General features: G+C 38.1%; 1 protein-coding gene across 1 annotated transcript in view; it reads left to right on the top strand.

The window, feature by feature from the left end:
* Window positions 1-3,226, top strand: part of SLC26A7 (solute carrier family 26 member 7) — a 115,743-nt gene extending 112,517 nt beyond the window's left edge. Inside the window, exon 19 of the mRNA XM_004768594.3 lies at window positions 163-3,226. Within this exon, the coding sequence (XP_004768651.1) occupies window positions 163-198 (36 nt within the window). The 3' untranslated portion in view covers window positions 199-3,226. The remainder of the gene's footprint in view (window positions 1-162) is intronic.
* The last annotated feature ends 12,104 nt before the right edge of the window (window positions 3,227-15,330 follow it).

Here is a 15,330-nt window from a genome sequence, read left to right as displayed (position 1 = left end):
TGCTACAACCTTATGAGGTAGATACTCACCAAACTCTCATGCCTCACAGAATGTCTGTCTGCTTAACTTGGCTGGACAGCTTGCATCTGTTGCTACTGTTCTTTGATTATGGTACCAATTTAAGAGTCGAACATGTGCTTATTTCTTCCTCTTCTATTTTAGAATTTGAGCAAACTCAGTGATCACAGTGAAGTCTGAGACCCTTTTGCTGCAGTTCAGCTCTTGCCTTTAGCAACTGCCCTGAAGAGGCCGTACTCTGGCGTTTTGCACAACCTTTTCTGTTGTTGAGATCCTGCAGATGACCTCAACTGTAAGAAGGATGTGACTTAATGACCACGTAGCCACTGGTCGAGATTCACCAGCAATTTTTCCTAATCTTTGCTAGTAAGCATATTTACTTAGTAGGTTATTGTAGAGTTATTTTATAAAAATTGGTATGCATTTAGTTTTAGTGTACTAAAAGGTAAACATGAATTTACTTCCTTTGCCACAGTATTTTGTGTTTTATTTCTGTTTCGTTGTAAGTAAACTTGCAAAACTGAGAAAAACTTTGCATAAGAGATTTAGAACATTTGCAAGACATTTGTAAAAATCCAGGATCATCTGTAACTAATACATAAAAACAACTTAGCAAATGTGCCATGTTCCTCTCCAAAAAACAAGCCAGTAAACATCAATAAGATTAAATGTTTCTTTACAATATGATACAAAATTCACAGAAATTAACTCCAACAAAAACAAATGACAAACTAGAAACCATTGTTCTTCATGTCTTTCCATGCAAGGAAGTTTTCAAGACTATTTTCAAGATAACCAGTGTCCCAGTGAAACCAAGTTCTTTATAGTAATCTGTGTTACTCTGAATATTGGAAATGCTTAGTCCTAAATTCTGCATTCCAAACCCCAAAAGTCTCTGTTTTTACCTTAGGTTTCACTAGAGCCAGAGCATATGGAAGTTGCACATTTTATATTTTGTCACAAATGTGATTTTTAGATGAGAAAATAAATACCAGCAGTAGAATTAAAATAGCTTTGTGCTATTCTAGTATACAATTAATTGTAGTAGTTTGGGACTTTCCTATTTCAGAGAAACAGCCAATATAATATAATACATTTATCTCTCTATCCACTTAGGTCTCCATTGTATGTTTTTCTTTTTCTTTTGCCAGAGTAGAACTTAGATATGCGATTATCTGTAAAAATACCAAATCAGTAGGATAACTGAAAAGCACCATAGGCCAGGATGACCTGTATAAGTTATTGTTTTCATGCTTGTACATATATTTTCAATCATGTACAATTACACAGTTTCATATTTTTATCAGGCAATTGGATACATTTATGAAGAAATCTCATTTTCAAAGGTAGGTCTGCTTCAGTTTGAAGGTATTAGAACTATTCTTGAAATTACCAGTGTAACAAAAAACCAAGTACTTTTAAAATACTTGAATTTGAAATGTAGGTTGAAAACAAAACTTAAAGACTGGTCATTTGGGTATTTTTATGGGCATCTGTATGAGAATATGCCTGCCAAGTGATATAAAGGTCTCAAGCAAATGTGTGGTGAACATTCACATGGCCCTTAATTTTCACGTGAAGTCATAGGAGGGCAATGTAATAAAACGATGGGGAATAATAGATGTTTTGAATCTCATAACTTACCCCTTCCATTTCAATTTTGGTTGACATAAAGAAAAAGAAAAAGAAATGTCTTTGTCCTAAAGGAAGCCTCAATCCTCTCATCACTGATTTGGATTGAAATGAGTGAGGACAACTTTCATTCTCATCGCTTATTGTTCCAAGAATAAGTGAAAGTAATAGTTGGAGGTAAAATTTCTTTAGAGAAAGGAATTTCACTCTGTTTTATCCATTTAAATTATCCCAGCGGTGGATGATTGCAAAATTTACCATCCAGAATCCATTGATGTTGGCACATAAAGATATGTCAAAGAAAGTTAAGAAAAGAAAATATATTTTGTTGTTTATAAACTGATATTTTGCTGTCCAACTTGGACCTAGCTAAAATCATGCGCTGCTGGCATTTTATAATTTGTTAGGGATTATAGGCCATGGATGACCTTGAAATCACTACAGTTAATCAGTGGATGCTTTGTTCTATTTTATTGTTAAAGGTGACACAGTATTGTCTGAGCAGGTGTATTTGAATGCGTTCCAGTGTTTATGTAGAAGTTTAATGGATAAAACTTTGAGGTCACGACCTTGAGTGTCAAATGTTAATATTTTCAAAGTAAAGGAAGACCAAACCACACACCATGTAAAGCTCTTTGTTCTGTCTTTTTCTGCATACAAAATCATAATGGCTGTTAATCTGGAAGAATTCCTTGGAACTCAGTTCTGAGAATCCAAAGTTGAATATAAGTTTTCAACACCCAAGAATCTAAAATACACATATTTATTTCAAAGCAAGCATTAACAAAGGAACTATAATATGGTCTTGATGCTAGAATGTTTCTAGTCATGCTAAATTATTTTTATGAGTTCACCTTATTTTTATATATGATAAACTACTTCCATAGTACTTATTATGGTAAAATAAAATTAGAAAAAATTAAAACTGACCTATAAGAGTGTTAAGGACCTAATAGAGTGACATATATAAATTAAGCATAAAATATGAAACCAGGAAAAAACCGTTAACATTACGTTTATGCAAATTAAATGCCCTTAAATTTTACCATTTGTCTTTCATTTTAAAGGTTATTTGCCCCCGATTATATGATTCAAGTGTTATAAGGTCTAGCTTGAACTACTTTGTGGTAATTTATTTGACAGTTCTCTATTCTATAAATGCGTAATGTAATGAGGAAAGAGATCTTTCTTTTTTAATGAAAACATTAATGTGTTAATACCTTGTATGGATAACGTTTGACATTTAGTGGTTACCAAAATATATTGGTATGTTGTTGAACATACATATGCCTTAAAAATGCATGTTCTGTATTCTGTGGGATGATGATCTAATTTGATATAGCATATGCTTTTTGGCAGTGAGTTTGTTGCCAGATTTCAAATAGGGAGTTAAGTGATGCCTTCACAATCCAAAGATTTTTAGTTAAAAATCATGTAGTCTAATATGTCACATTTATTTTTTTATATTTTTCAATGCATTCAATTATCTCTTTTGTAATTCTTTGTACTAACTCAGCATGTAATAAGCAATTTACATGGAAATAAATTGAAATATAATAACTATTATGCTTGAATAGATTTGTATCCATTATTTCCAAGTATTTACTCTCCTGCAAAGCAAATAATACATATTGCTTTCTTACACTGACCAGGGTGTGTTGAAAATTCTTGGAAGCATCCATTACACTTGGTAATTTGTTCTTACAAAATATCAGTGGTAAGGTATTATCCCTTCATTTATGGACCACTAATAAGGGCACTTTCTGCTGCGAGACAACATCTATACAAGCCTTTCTACAGGCTTGCATCTGTTACGTTCTGATTGCATTAATGGGTCCATGCTCATTTTCTATTTGGGTTCTTCATTTATGTGTTGTTGTTAATCTTTTCTCAGTGTCTAGGCCAGGGTCCGTATTCTTCAGCATTTTAAAAGTTGACACTCCAAAGATCAGAAGCTAACACATGCTTCTAGGTTTTAGAGATATAGCAATGAATAAAGAACAACAAAAATCCCTCTCCTCGTGGAGCTTACATTCTAACAAGGGAAAACTGGACATCAATGGATAAATGTAAAATATACTTATTGTAAGTTAGATGATAGTATGTGCTAATAATAAGAATAATGCAAGAAAAGAGGATGGGAAGTATGGCGGAAACTGGGTTTCCTAGACAAGGTGGCAGGAACAGTGGCTCGGGGGAGGTCTTAGTCTGTTTAGGCTGCTATAACAAAACAGCACAGACTGCAGGACTTCCACTAGAGACATGTCTTCTTCGAGTTGTATAGAGAAGATAAAGATGAAGGTGCCAGTTTTTTCATGAGAGATCTTTTACTGGTTTGCAAATGACCACCTTCTTGCTGTGTCCTCGCATCGTGAAGAGGGAGAGAGATTGCTCCTTACATCTTTTTATAAGGACACGAATCCTATCAGCTTAGGACTTCACCTTCATGACCTCATTTAACCATTATTACCTCATTATAGGCCTTGTCTCCAAATACCCATAGCCCACATTGGGGGTTAGGGCTTCAACATAGGAAATTTGGAGGTGGGGGGAACGATTCAGTCCACAGCAAGGAGTTATAAATTTCTTAAAGAAAAAAGAAAAAAAAGGAAAAATTTTTCTTTTGGGGGTGCCTGGGTGGCTCAGTGGGTTAAGCCTCTGCCTTTGACTCAGGTCATGGTCTCAGGGTCCTGGGATCAAGCCCCACATCAGGCTCTCTGCTCGGCAGGGAGCCTGCTTCCCCCTCTCTCTGTCTGCCTCTCTGCCTGCCTTTCTGACTACTTGTGATATCTCTCTCTGTCAAATAAATAAATAAATCTTTAAAAAATTTTTTTCTTTTTGTGTCTGAAAAACAGGCTTACTAGAATTTTATGTTTAATAAAATGTAAGGTTTTTGCACCAAAACATGATAATTACAAATGATGCAGTTAAAGCATTCTAATACTAGAAACAGCAGGTTAGCATAGACATTGCAGGCTATATCTGCTGCTTAAGAGAAGGTTCTGAGTTGAAGTGGTCAGAAGTGGGTTGGCAATATACCAACGACTATTCAGAAATTGAGCTGTATGCTTTAGTGATGGTCCCTAATGATTAACAATTAACAAAGAATAGAGAATTGAATTAGTTAATTTTCTTTTAGCTATCATATTATTTTGAAGAAAATACCAACAGAGACATGCTTAATGCTGCCTATTGACACAGAGACTGGCACAGAACATTCTGGATGCTAACTGCAGTGAGAGGCTCCACTTTTTTGTTGTTGTTGTTGTTTCTTTGCTTTGAGGTTTTTCTTTTTCTTTCTTTCTTTCTTTCTTTCTTTCTTTCTTTTTTTTTTTTTTTTAAGAAGGAAAGGATGCTAGGTTATTATGAACTAGCTAAGTGCTATGAAATGCTCTCCTTCAGAGTGGGCATTATGTACCAGTCCTTACTCATTTTCTATTGATTTAGCAACTGGAAGGTCATTTTGTTCAACTATATCTCCTTTTTGTCCTAAAATATAAAGAAGCATTCTCTCTATTAAGTATAGGAAGGTTTGTAGTATTCTTTTTTCTTAATTGAAACCTCTGGTTCTTATGGTCACATTTAGAAATTGGCTAATTAACAAACCCATTAAGAATATATACTTATTAATTGCTACAGTAAAAAAATGTTTCAATAATAAAATAAGTGAAAACAAAAAGGGGTTCTATCTTTATTTCCTTTCCTTTGCTTGACTTTTTCCAAAACGCTTCTTGGTTTTGAAGTAAGTTCTGCTGTTGTAAGGATAGAAAAGTGAGGAAAGAGAGAAAGCCTCTTTTAGACTATAATGTGTTTTCCAGGTCAACTTGCATGGTTAAGTCTCCTGTTCCTATACTTCTTTACACTTTGCTTTATATCCTAATAAGGTTCCCGAGCTTCCCGCTTTTCTTAAATTTGTCGTAAGGGTATTACTGTTCTAAAAAGGTGCCTTAACTTGGGCTAACAGTGCCTGAGAGCATGCAGGGCAGGGAGGGCAGGGAACACAGTGCCTGGGCATGGGACGGGTTTGGAGGAGAGAGAAAGATAGAGGGTAAGGCAGGTTTGCAGAAGGTAGTGCGTGTATGAGGAGGAAGTTGCCTGATATGACTGACTCTATGGCGGTATGATTTCAGCAGTATCTCGATGTCTCTTGAGTCCAGAGATTTGTTTTACCAGTCTTCAGACCAGGGGTCTGAAGTTCTCATCATGAGTCATTTATTTAAACTGAAGGAAATATTATAAGAAAGGAAAAACACATGTAAGCCATTGCCATGCATTGTGTGAACCTTAGGAAGGACTATTTTATCAAATCAGTTTATAAGATTTTGTCATAATTTTGATGAGAAAAGCTGGTTTGAGACTCCTTGGAGCTTAGGGTGCTGCTGAGAGTGGGATTAGGAGTGGTGGAGGCTGGAGTGGCAAGGGGGGGCCAGACGGTGATGTTGGGGAGGCACGCTGAGCCTTATGCCCCTGGCATTCTTGGATGATCAGGGCCCTCCTTGTCCCTTACCCCAAAGACACAGACACAGTGGAAGCAGAGTTCATGAAGCCAAACAATTCTTCCCACATAGCAGCTTTTCCTGGGGCTTGGACCTATGCCTTTTGCTTTGGCTCTGGCTCTGGAATTAAAATTTGAGAATAGCAGTGTGACTGCCAAAAACAGGATTGACATACCATTCTTGTCTCATGTAAACCTTTTCTTTCTTTCTTTCTTTTTTTTTTTTTTTTTTTTTTGCCTCTCTTCATACTGCCAATGAAAATATTGAAGTAGTAAGGGTCTCACTCAACAGAGAAGAGGTTTTAATCAATTAAAACCAGTCCAATAACGGTGCCAGATATCTCCTAAAATTACTTGAAATGTAATCCTGATGATATCTGCACCAGAATCACCATGGGTATTTGCTAACTATGCAGAGTCAAGCCCACTACCCGAGATCTAGTGAATCAGAATTTCTTTCAGCTGGACTTGAGAGTAAGGATTTTTTTTTTTTAAGATTTATTTATTTATTTATTTGACAGAGATCATGAACAGACAGAGAGGCAGGCAGAGAGAGAGGTGGGAAGCAGGCTCACTGCTGAGCAGAGAGCCCAATGCGGGGTTTGATCCCAGGACCCTGGGATCATGACCTGAGCTGAAGGCAGAGGCTTTAACCCACTGAGCCACCCAGGTGCCCTGGGAGTAAGGATTTTTAACAATCATCTGCTTTAGTTTCACATCCTACAGTTTGGAATCCTAGTCACAAAAGCTATTTGGTCTAGTATTTGAAAACAACCGCGTACTCTATTAGGCTCTATTTGGGATTGTGCCCTGGTCACTATGTATTCTAGATATATGGCGGGTCTGTAGTGCTATTCTTAAGGAAGCAGAATGGGGTCTATAGTTGTGTCACATGGCAGAGGACCACGTCAAATTCACCGTAGCCTTGGGTCATTATGAGTTTGTGAGAGTCAGAAAGTATCTGAGGCGTACTCTCCCTATTCATATATTCCTGGGTGAGTTTCCTAGGACTGGAAGTTTGCATTTAATACCTTTCATCATGGAAAACTTTAGTGTCCTTCTCATTTCACAAATTTATACTGTTTCTGACAGGTACTGATTCAGTCACGTAAGAAAATGGTCCCTTCCTCCAGGTTGCCGCTCTCACATTAGCCATTAGAAACATATTGTAAAAGAGAGTGAGAGAGATTTCCCTTCTAGCCTCAGGCTCCATGGGTAATTATTTTCTTTCAACACCTTCATTGAAATTCCCTGTATAATGCTACCAGAGTGAATTATAGTTAAACCTTTCATTCTGCACATATGGAACAGGGATAGAGAGACGGTGCCAGCAATATTACTCAGCTACTTTCAGTTTGGGGATTGAGGCTGATGCAAACCATCATAACTAGAGAGAAAATGATATTCAATTATGAATCACTGCCAGATGTGTGAATGTATGTCTTCGGGTTTCGTTTTTCTGGAATCAGCTTACTGTAGGATATTCCTTATCTACTTTTTAAGTGATTCTCTTTCTGTGGGTAATAGATTTAATTGCCCTACATATGCCGAAGATCAAAAATTAATAAGATATGTATTTGGACTCCATCTCACAATAAAAAAAAAGGAAGTCAGAAATTGTTCTAAAGTAAATGTTACGTAATAATGTTCTGCAATCCATATCCCCAAGGAGCCGTGAGGAGGACGCCACAGCACAATTTCCGATGCCTCTCTTGCCCCAGGCCAACCATCCAGGTGGATGTCAGAGTGAGGGAGAGAAAGGGTAAAATAAAACAGGACATAGTAATTGTTAGAAAAATGGCTTGCAGTTGGATTAGACCTGAAGGGGTATTTAATCTGTGTGGTCCTGACATTCTGGATCCCAACCCTGGGGTAATCACAGACCACCAGACAGTTTGGAATCCAAATGAGGTAGATGGAAGATGGTCACATTTCTTTTTTTTTTTTAATTCTGTTTTTATCTTTTTTAAAAAATGTAAATTCCAGTTAATTAACACATGATGTACTATTAGTTTCAGAGGTAGAATTTAGTAACTCATCGGTTGCATATAACACCCAGTGCTCATCCTAGCAAGTGTCCTCCTTAATAGCCAGCAACCCATTTACCCCCCCATCCCCTGCCCACCTCCCTGCCAGCAACCTCAGTTTGTTCCCTATAGTTAAATGATCCCATTTCTGCAGATTGGTGTCTGACAATTCCAAGTCTCTAGCCTGAGGTGGGTCTTAGAGCTGTCTGTCAATGCTTTCCCTTCTGTGTTCTCAGAGATAATGCCACCCCTATTTGCCAGTATTTCCAACCCTCACTACGTCCTTAACCCCTTCTAAATCCCATTCCTTAGGTACTTCCAGAGGTAACCATACCTCTACCTTTAGGAAGCTGTTCTGCTTTTTTTTCCATCAGTTTCCTACTGATCTGGGCCACCCAAAGGTATGTACATCCAAGCCCTTAGACACTTGTATTGCTTGAGCATCACTGGATGAGCTTTCTTTCTCTAATCAAGATTAAATCTGCCACATAGGGTTTTTCTCCTCTCCACCCTGCTTTGTTAGTTTATTTTGTTGTTTTGTTAAATCGAAACTTTCCCCTTGCTTTTCCATCTTGTTCTATCGATCAATCGCTCTTCCCAGTGTCTTCAATCTCTTTTACTTGGTTGACTGTAACCTTGGTCTATAAAGATATCTTTGTTGTCTTATTCCCTTTTAAAGAAAAAGAAGTCCTCATCTGGCCCTGCCTCCTTTTCTGCCTTTTCTCTCCACTTATCTTCAGCCTCTGTTGAATAATTTCCACTCCAATTTGTTGAAACAGTAATCAACATTTGCTGCCTCGACTCGCTCATCCCTGGCCTTTGCAATCTGATTGTGTTCCCCATCACACTTTTAAAGGATTCTGGAAAAAATGATCATTCATTCCAAATTTCCAAACTCAGGGGCTACTTTTCAATCCTCCTCTTACTGCCTTTCTCTGCTCCTCCTACTCAACCACTGTCACCTTCTGAAAATCCTAATTATAAGCCTACCCTTTATGAGCATTTGTTGTCATTCTCTGGAGACAAGATGGCTACCCTTATCCAAAATTTGATTCAAGACTGATGATGCCACACAGGCACCAGTAGGGTTTGAAAAGGTTTATTACCTGCATAATCAGCTTCCTGAAGAGAGCAGGGCGGGCCACCCAAGCTGGTCAAAAATGATTTCAGAGATCAAGGGAAGAAGACTAGCCTGAGATTTTTATGGTGGTTAGAGGGGTGTGGCTGAGGAAAAGGCTGAACTTCCCACAACAAAGGAGGAAGCACCAGGCTTTCTTATCAGCTTGCCCAGATGTGGGGCAGAAGGGAAAGAGTGAGGTAGAGGCTTAAAAGCCGTCCGCAGTAGTTTAGTCAGACATCAAAAATGGATTTAGTTTCTTTATCACAATTCACCCAATTTACATTAGATGCCCATCTGTTCTTTCCTCTAATGTTACACAGACAATATTTTACTGAATTGTTCATTTATATACTTTCAAAGGCATCAACTATGTAGGAATTATTATTGTATTCCTGGCCCAGTAAATGTTATGGATAATATGTGTTTGTTGAAGGGATGAATAAAATGGTAATCTATCAAAACTGAAACTATATGAAGATACTAAAAACCTAGGAACCAACTAAAGGAAAGAGGTTGGCAACTATCTTTAGAAGACTCAAGGTCAGTGTGTGTAGGACAGGCTGAACAAGGTCAGTGGCTTGAGGTAAATCTGGAGATTTAAATAGAACTTTCCTCATGAGAAAGTTGCTGTCTCTGTTGAGCAATTTACACTGGCCAGTTTTTAATCATAATTACATTGTGGTTTTCTAACCTCAACTCCTAGAGAACTAATCTCTACTTTCAAGTTCAGTCAGTAGGTAAGGTACCATCTAAGGGGAATCAGAAACTTCAATTCTCCAGATACCTTGCCAATTTGTGACAGTTCTCAACATGTCTACTGATAAATCTCTCTTTTCTAGTAAAGTGCTAATTCCGTAGGTCTTCTGTACAAATGCTATACAGTAGCCAAACCCCCCAATCCACCAGGGATCTGTTCTAACACCCCCAGTGGTTCTGTTAGAACCACAGATAACACCACATCCTATACCTTGGTTGTTTGTTTGTTTCTGTACATAATACCTATAATAAAGTTTAATAAGTTTATAATAAAATTTAATACATTTATAATAAAGTTTAATAATTTAAAAAATATAATAAAGTTTAAGAAGTAGGCACAGTAAGAGATTAACACCACTAATAATAAAATAGAATAATTTTAACAATGTACTATATAAAAGTTATAGGAATATGGTTACTCTCTCAAAATACCTCATTGTCCTCTAGTCACATCCTTCTTGAGATGACACGAGATAGTAAAATGCTTCCATGATAAGATGAAGAGAAGTGAATGAGCCAGACATTGGGACATAGTGTTTGGCTACTATTGACTTTCTGAAGAAGGAACATCTGCTTCTGGATAGCGTTTGACTTCGACCAGTGGCAACTGAAACTAGGGAAAGCAAAACTACCAATAAAGGGGGACTACAGTCATATAAAAAGAGAAAATCAAGATATTAACTCAACCTTACAATTGATATATTTCATTACCTACTGAAAATCCTGACCTGGGTCAGTGGAACTAATAGGGCGGTAGATCCGGGATCCATAGAAAGATAAACTTTTTAGCAGTCAATTTTATTGTATTAATTATCCATTTCTTTTTAACAAATTACTCCAAAACACGGTGAGTTATCATTTCTCATGGACTGTGCAAGTGGCTGGACTCAGCTGGTCTCCTCTGAGCTCACCCAGGTTGCTGCACTCAGCTGGGCTCACCTGGTACCTGAGGAGTAGGTGGACCTGGGACACCTGAGGAGTAGTAGACCCATGTAGTCTGCACGTGGGCTTCCTCATCAGCCTGCTGGTCTCATGATTCTATGAGAAGGAAGGCAGCAGCTGCAAGCCCTCTTGAGGCTTTGGCTCAAGAACCAAAAAATGTCACTTCCACCACAAATCTAGCCCAGTTCCAACCAAAAGGAGAAATAGACCATCTCTGGGTGGGAGGAGCAGCAAAACCACTTTGCAGAGAGGGATGGGTTAATGTTGTAGCCATGAAACAATACGGCTACTTTTAGTGTTTATTTTCTTTTTAATTTATTTCCTATAACTAAACTAATTTCAGAATCCACTTCTGTTGATGCAAATTATTCACATTCCTTCAACATGAAAAATACACTCACTCTCATCCAGGGACTCCAAAGGTTCACACCAATGATTACGCCAGGCTTGAAGTCCAGGAACTCATGACCCATGTCTAGTTCAGTACAGGGGAAGCTCCTCAGAGGCAGCTGCTTTTGATGCTGAGAGGGGCAAGCTAGAAACACGAGTGATCTTCCAGCTACACACTCAACATAAAATGGTAAGACAGGGCCAGAGTAACCTCGATAGACACATGTGCTCAAAAGCAGTAGTAAGCATGGTGCATGGAGAACACTCAGTACCCAGGTTTTGGTTTTAAATACCACCATCCAGGAGAGGGAACAAGTGCTCCTTGGAGAAATGGCTGATTTTCCATTAGAGAATCTGGTTAGAACTAGAGCAGTTGAACCATAAAAAAAGAAAAAAAAAAAAAAAAACCAAAACCATAAAACCCAAGTTGAGGGTCAAAGTCCTATAATTTGTCTTCAAAAGACCTTCAAAACAAATGTCAAAACCATCAAGATTATCCAATGCAAAGAAAGATTAAGATACTGTCCCATGGGACACTTGGGTGGCTCCGTTGGTTAAGTCTCTGCCTTCGGCTCAGGTCATGATCTCAGGGTCCTGGGATGGAGCCCCACATGGGGCTCTCTGCTCAGCAGGGAGCCTGCTTCCTCCTCTCTCTCTGCCTGCCTCTCTGCCTACTTGTGATCTCTCTCTCTATCAAATAAACAAATAAAATCTTTAAAAAAATAAAAAAGATACTGTCACAGTGGAGAAAGCTAAGGAGACACGTCATTGAAATGCATTGTGGGACCCTGCAGAGTATCTTGAAACAGAGCCTTAAGACAGTAGGGAAATTAGGACACGAGGGAAAAAGTAGTGGAACTTGAGTATACTGTAGAGTTTAATTAATGGTAATGTACCAACAGTGGTTCCTTTGTTGAGACAAATGTTTTATGGTTTTGTAAAATGTTAACAGTTTGGGAAAATGGATGAGAGTACATGGGAACGCTGTTCCCCAGGAAATACAAAAATACCTCTAAAATTTTTAAAAAGTAGGTAAAAAGTAAAGAATGGGAGGGGTGTCCTCTGCTTTCAGCTCAGGTCATGATCCCAGAGTACTGGAATCAAGCCTGGCATTGGACTCCTTTGTTCAGTGGGGAACCTGCTTCTCCCTCTCCCTCTGGCCCTCAAACCAACACCCCCCCCAACCATGGTCACTGTCTCTCTCTCTTTCTCTCAAATAAATAAATAAAATCCTAAAGCAAATAAATAAATGAAAGTGAAGAATGGGGAACATCTAGTAGTCAGGATTTTGCAGTAATTCTGAAAAGCCATTGGGTACACATCAGCAGTTTTCCCTCCTGTGTGGGCAAGGCTGCTTCCTTGATCAGGGTCCAGTGCTGCAGCGTGCGAGTGACTCATGAATCAATCTCCTTTTCTCAGATCTTGGCTCCACACTCTGGCCTTTTGGTTCTGTTCTCTAAGATGCCTTCTCTTTTTGATCAGAAGTCATTGGTGTTTGCAGCTAGGTAGCTGTCTCAGCCTGCTTTTTTTTTTTTTTAAAGATCCAGGAGTTTTTTTTTATTATTATTATTTAAATTTTCTTGGCCATTTTTGTTCCTTTTGGTCCAAGGAGGCAGAGTTTGTATAAGTACCATTTTCTTAAAATTTTCATCAATCTTACTAGAGTTGATGCCATGCCCCAAAGGTGACATCCATGGTTCTTTTGGGGACAGAAATCTATCAACTTTGGGCATATAAAAGTGCTGTGGGACAACCTATTTTCAAATTTTAGAAATCTTTTTGACTGATTAGAAGTCTACTAGCCACCAGCTGAAGTCTTTCTGAAATCTTAACAAGGGGTTTTATAACCCTAGACTTAAATAGGTCTTAATGCACAGAGCATTTCTTACTAAGAATCTTCTATGGGATGGAAATGTCAGTGTTCTCTTACAACCCAGCAATTCCTAATTCTTCCATATTTCCTTTAAGTTTTGCTTTCTGAGAAATTTTCGTGAATTTCTTTCTGAGAAATTTTCTCTTAGTTCATCTCTCTTGCCTCACCTTATTCGATGCAGCTAAAACAAAGACAAAAACAAAAAACCAAAGGGCACTTTTAGTAATGCCTGCCACCCCTCCTTAGACAGACTCATAAATTCATTTTCTATATTCCAAGTTCCTATAGGCAATATTGTCTCAGTTGTTCTGCCTCCCAAAAACGGAGTTGCCTTTTTACCAGTCTGTAGCCATGTTCCTCACTGCTCTTCCAGTTTCCACTAATAAGCCACCTTCTGGTTCCCCTTTTCCCCTTCGTCCTCTCCACCTGCTAACTCCCACTCCCTAATCTGTGACCTAAACATTTATTTGCCCCTGCCCCATCTTGTGAATTTCTTAGCAATATTCTTTGGCCAGAATATCCACATTATATCCCACTTCCTTCCTTGACAAAGGAAGGCACATCAAAGGAAAATTAATAATAATAATAATAATAATAATAATAATAACAATAATCCTAACTTAAGCCACTGTTAAAGGGAATAAAACTTGTGCAGAGATTATTCTCTCCTTCACCTCAATCTCCAAGAAGAGGCAAAATAGACGTTGAAAATGCCCAAACTGATTGAAGATACAGAGAGTTGGATATATTCCTAGGTTATAAGGTAAACCTAAGTAGTTCATTTTATAGGAAAGTGTCTAAAATGTTTAAAAGTGAAATATAAATGATCACTTATTGATGACTTGCTGTGGCAGCATTGTTTTAAATACTTCACGAGTATTATATAATTGAATGTGTAAATCCCTCTATGAGGTAGAAATCTTATTTGGAGTTTATCTTTTTAAACATTGGTTAAGATGTCCAAAAATCTGAACATTCATTTTTAAACATTTCAAAAAGATCCACATTTTCTTCTCTGTATTTATGTCTGTGTGTATCTATTTACTCCCAGGGCAAAATTATTTGGGCTTTGTACATGATTTTGCTTTAGTTTGTGCTTTTTCTCTTTCTATGTAATTGGTTTATACCTGAGGCCAGTTTCTAAAAGTTATGGATTTACAAAGCTTGAAACCATTAGTTTTCAAAGCATAATGTACAAATTCAGAGATAAAAATCTTGGGACTATTAGGGGAGATAAGAATGTATTTAGAATCTTTCCTTCTGCTTATTTCTCCCATAGTGGTGAAATAAAGGTGGTATAAGGAAAAAGAAAAAGGAACATTGTAATATTGTGGTATATCAACTTTTCTGTGGAAATGTTGTATGTGGTATTTCCTAGCATAGAAATATGCTTGGGTCCATTGACATGGATAATGCTATGTCACCAAACAAATATTTAGAAGCCAGTGTACGAGTAGACTGTGGGTTTCTTTAAATTTCTCCAATTATCGGAGGCAGGCCCCTGGCCAGGGCATGCCTCCGCCATTAAAAGATGGCGCCTGGCTAGTTGCCAGGTTAGGATTGCCTTGTGAGACTAAGCGGATCGCCCAAAGAGGAAGTAAACAGCATTGGTTGCTAGCGCAGTTGTTCGTTTAGGTGCACAGCCTGATTCGCTCCCTCCTGTACCCTGCTCGCTGATTGGTCATGTAAACGTATATAAGTGTGTAGACTTGCGGAAATAAAGAGAGAGAAGATGCATCCGAACCAGGGTGTCTTGTCGTCCTTGCGGGGCGAGGGCGATATCCAATATCCCAAAGGTCAATGACTAGAAGGAAAATGTACCATGAGGACCTGACCCAAAGTCATAATGAAATGATGCAATTGGAAACAAAAGCCGGTAATCACACTTAATGGGTTTTACTTTGGTAGAGGAACCTGTCTTAGTCAACTTGTGGTACCATAACACAAACCACTGTTTGTGTGGCTTAAACAACAGGAATTTATTTCTTAGAGTTCTGGAGACTAAAGTCCTAGATCAGTGTGCCAGCAGGGTCTGTATCTTGTAAGAGCTCTCTCCTTGAGCTACTGAGAGCTCTCT

Source organism: Mustela putorius, unplaced genomic scaffold, assembly GCF_011764305.1.
Source record: "Mustela putorius furo isolate JIRA1106 unplaced genomic scaffold, ASM1176430v1.1 tig00003846_pilon_pilon_pilon, whole genome shotgun sequence".
Classification (NCBI taxonomy): domain Eukaryota; kingdom Metazoa; phylum Chordata; class Mammalia; order Carnivora; family Mustelidae; genus Mustela; species Mustela putorius.
Note: the sequence above shows the minus strand (reverse complement) of the source record. Positions and strands in the feature narration are given on the sequence as shown.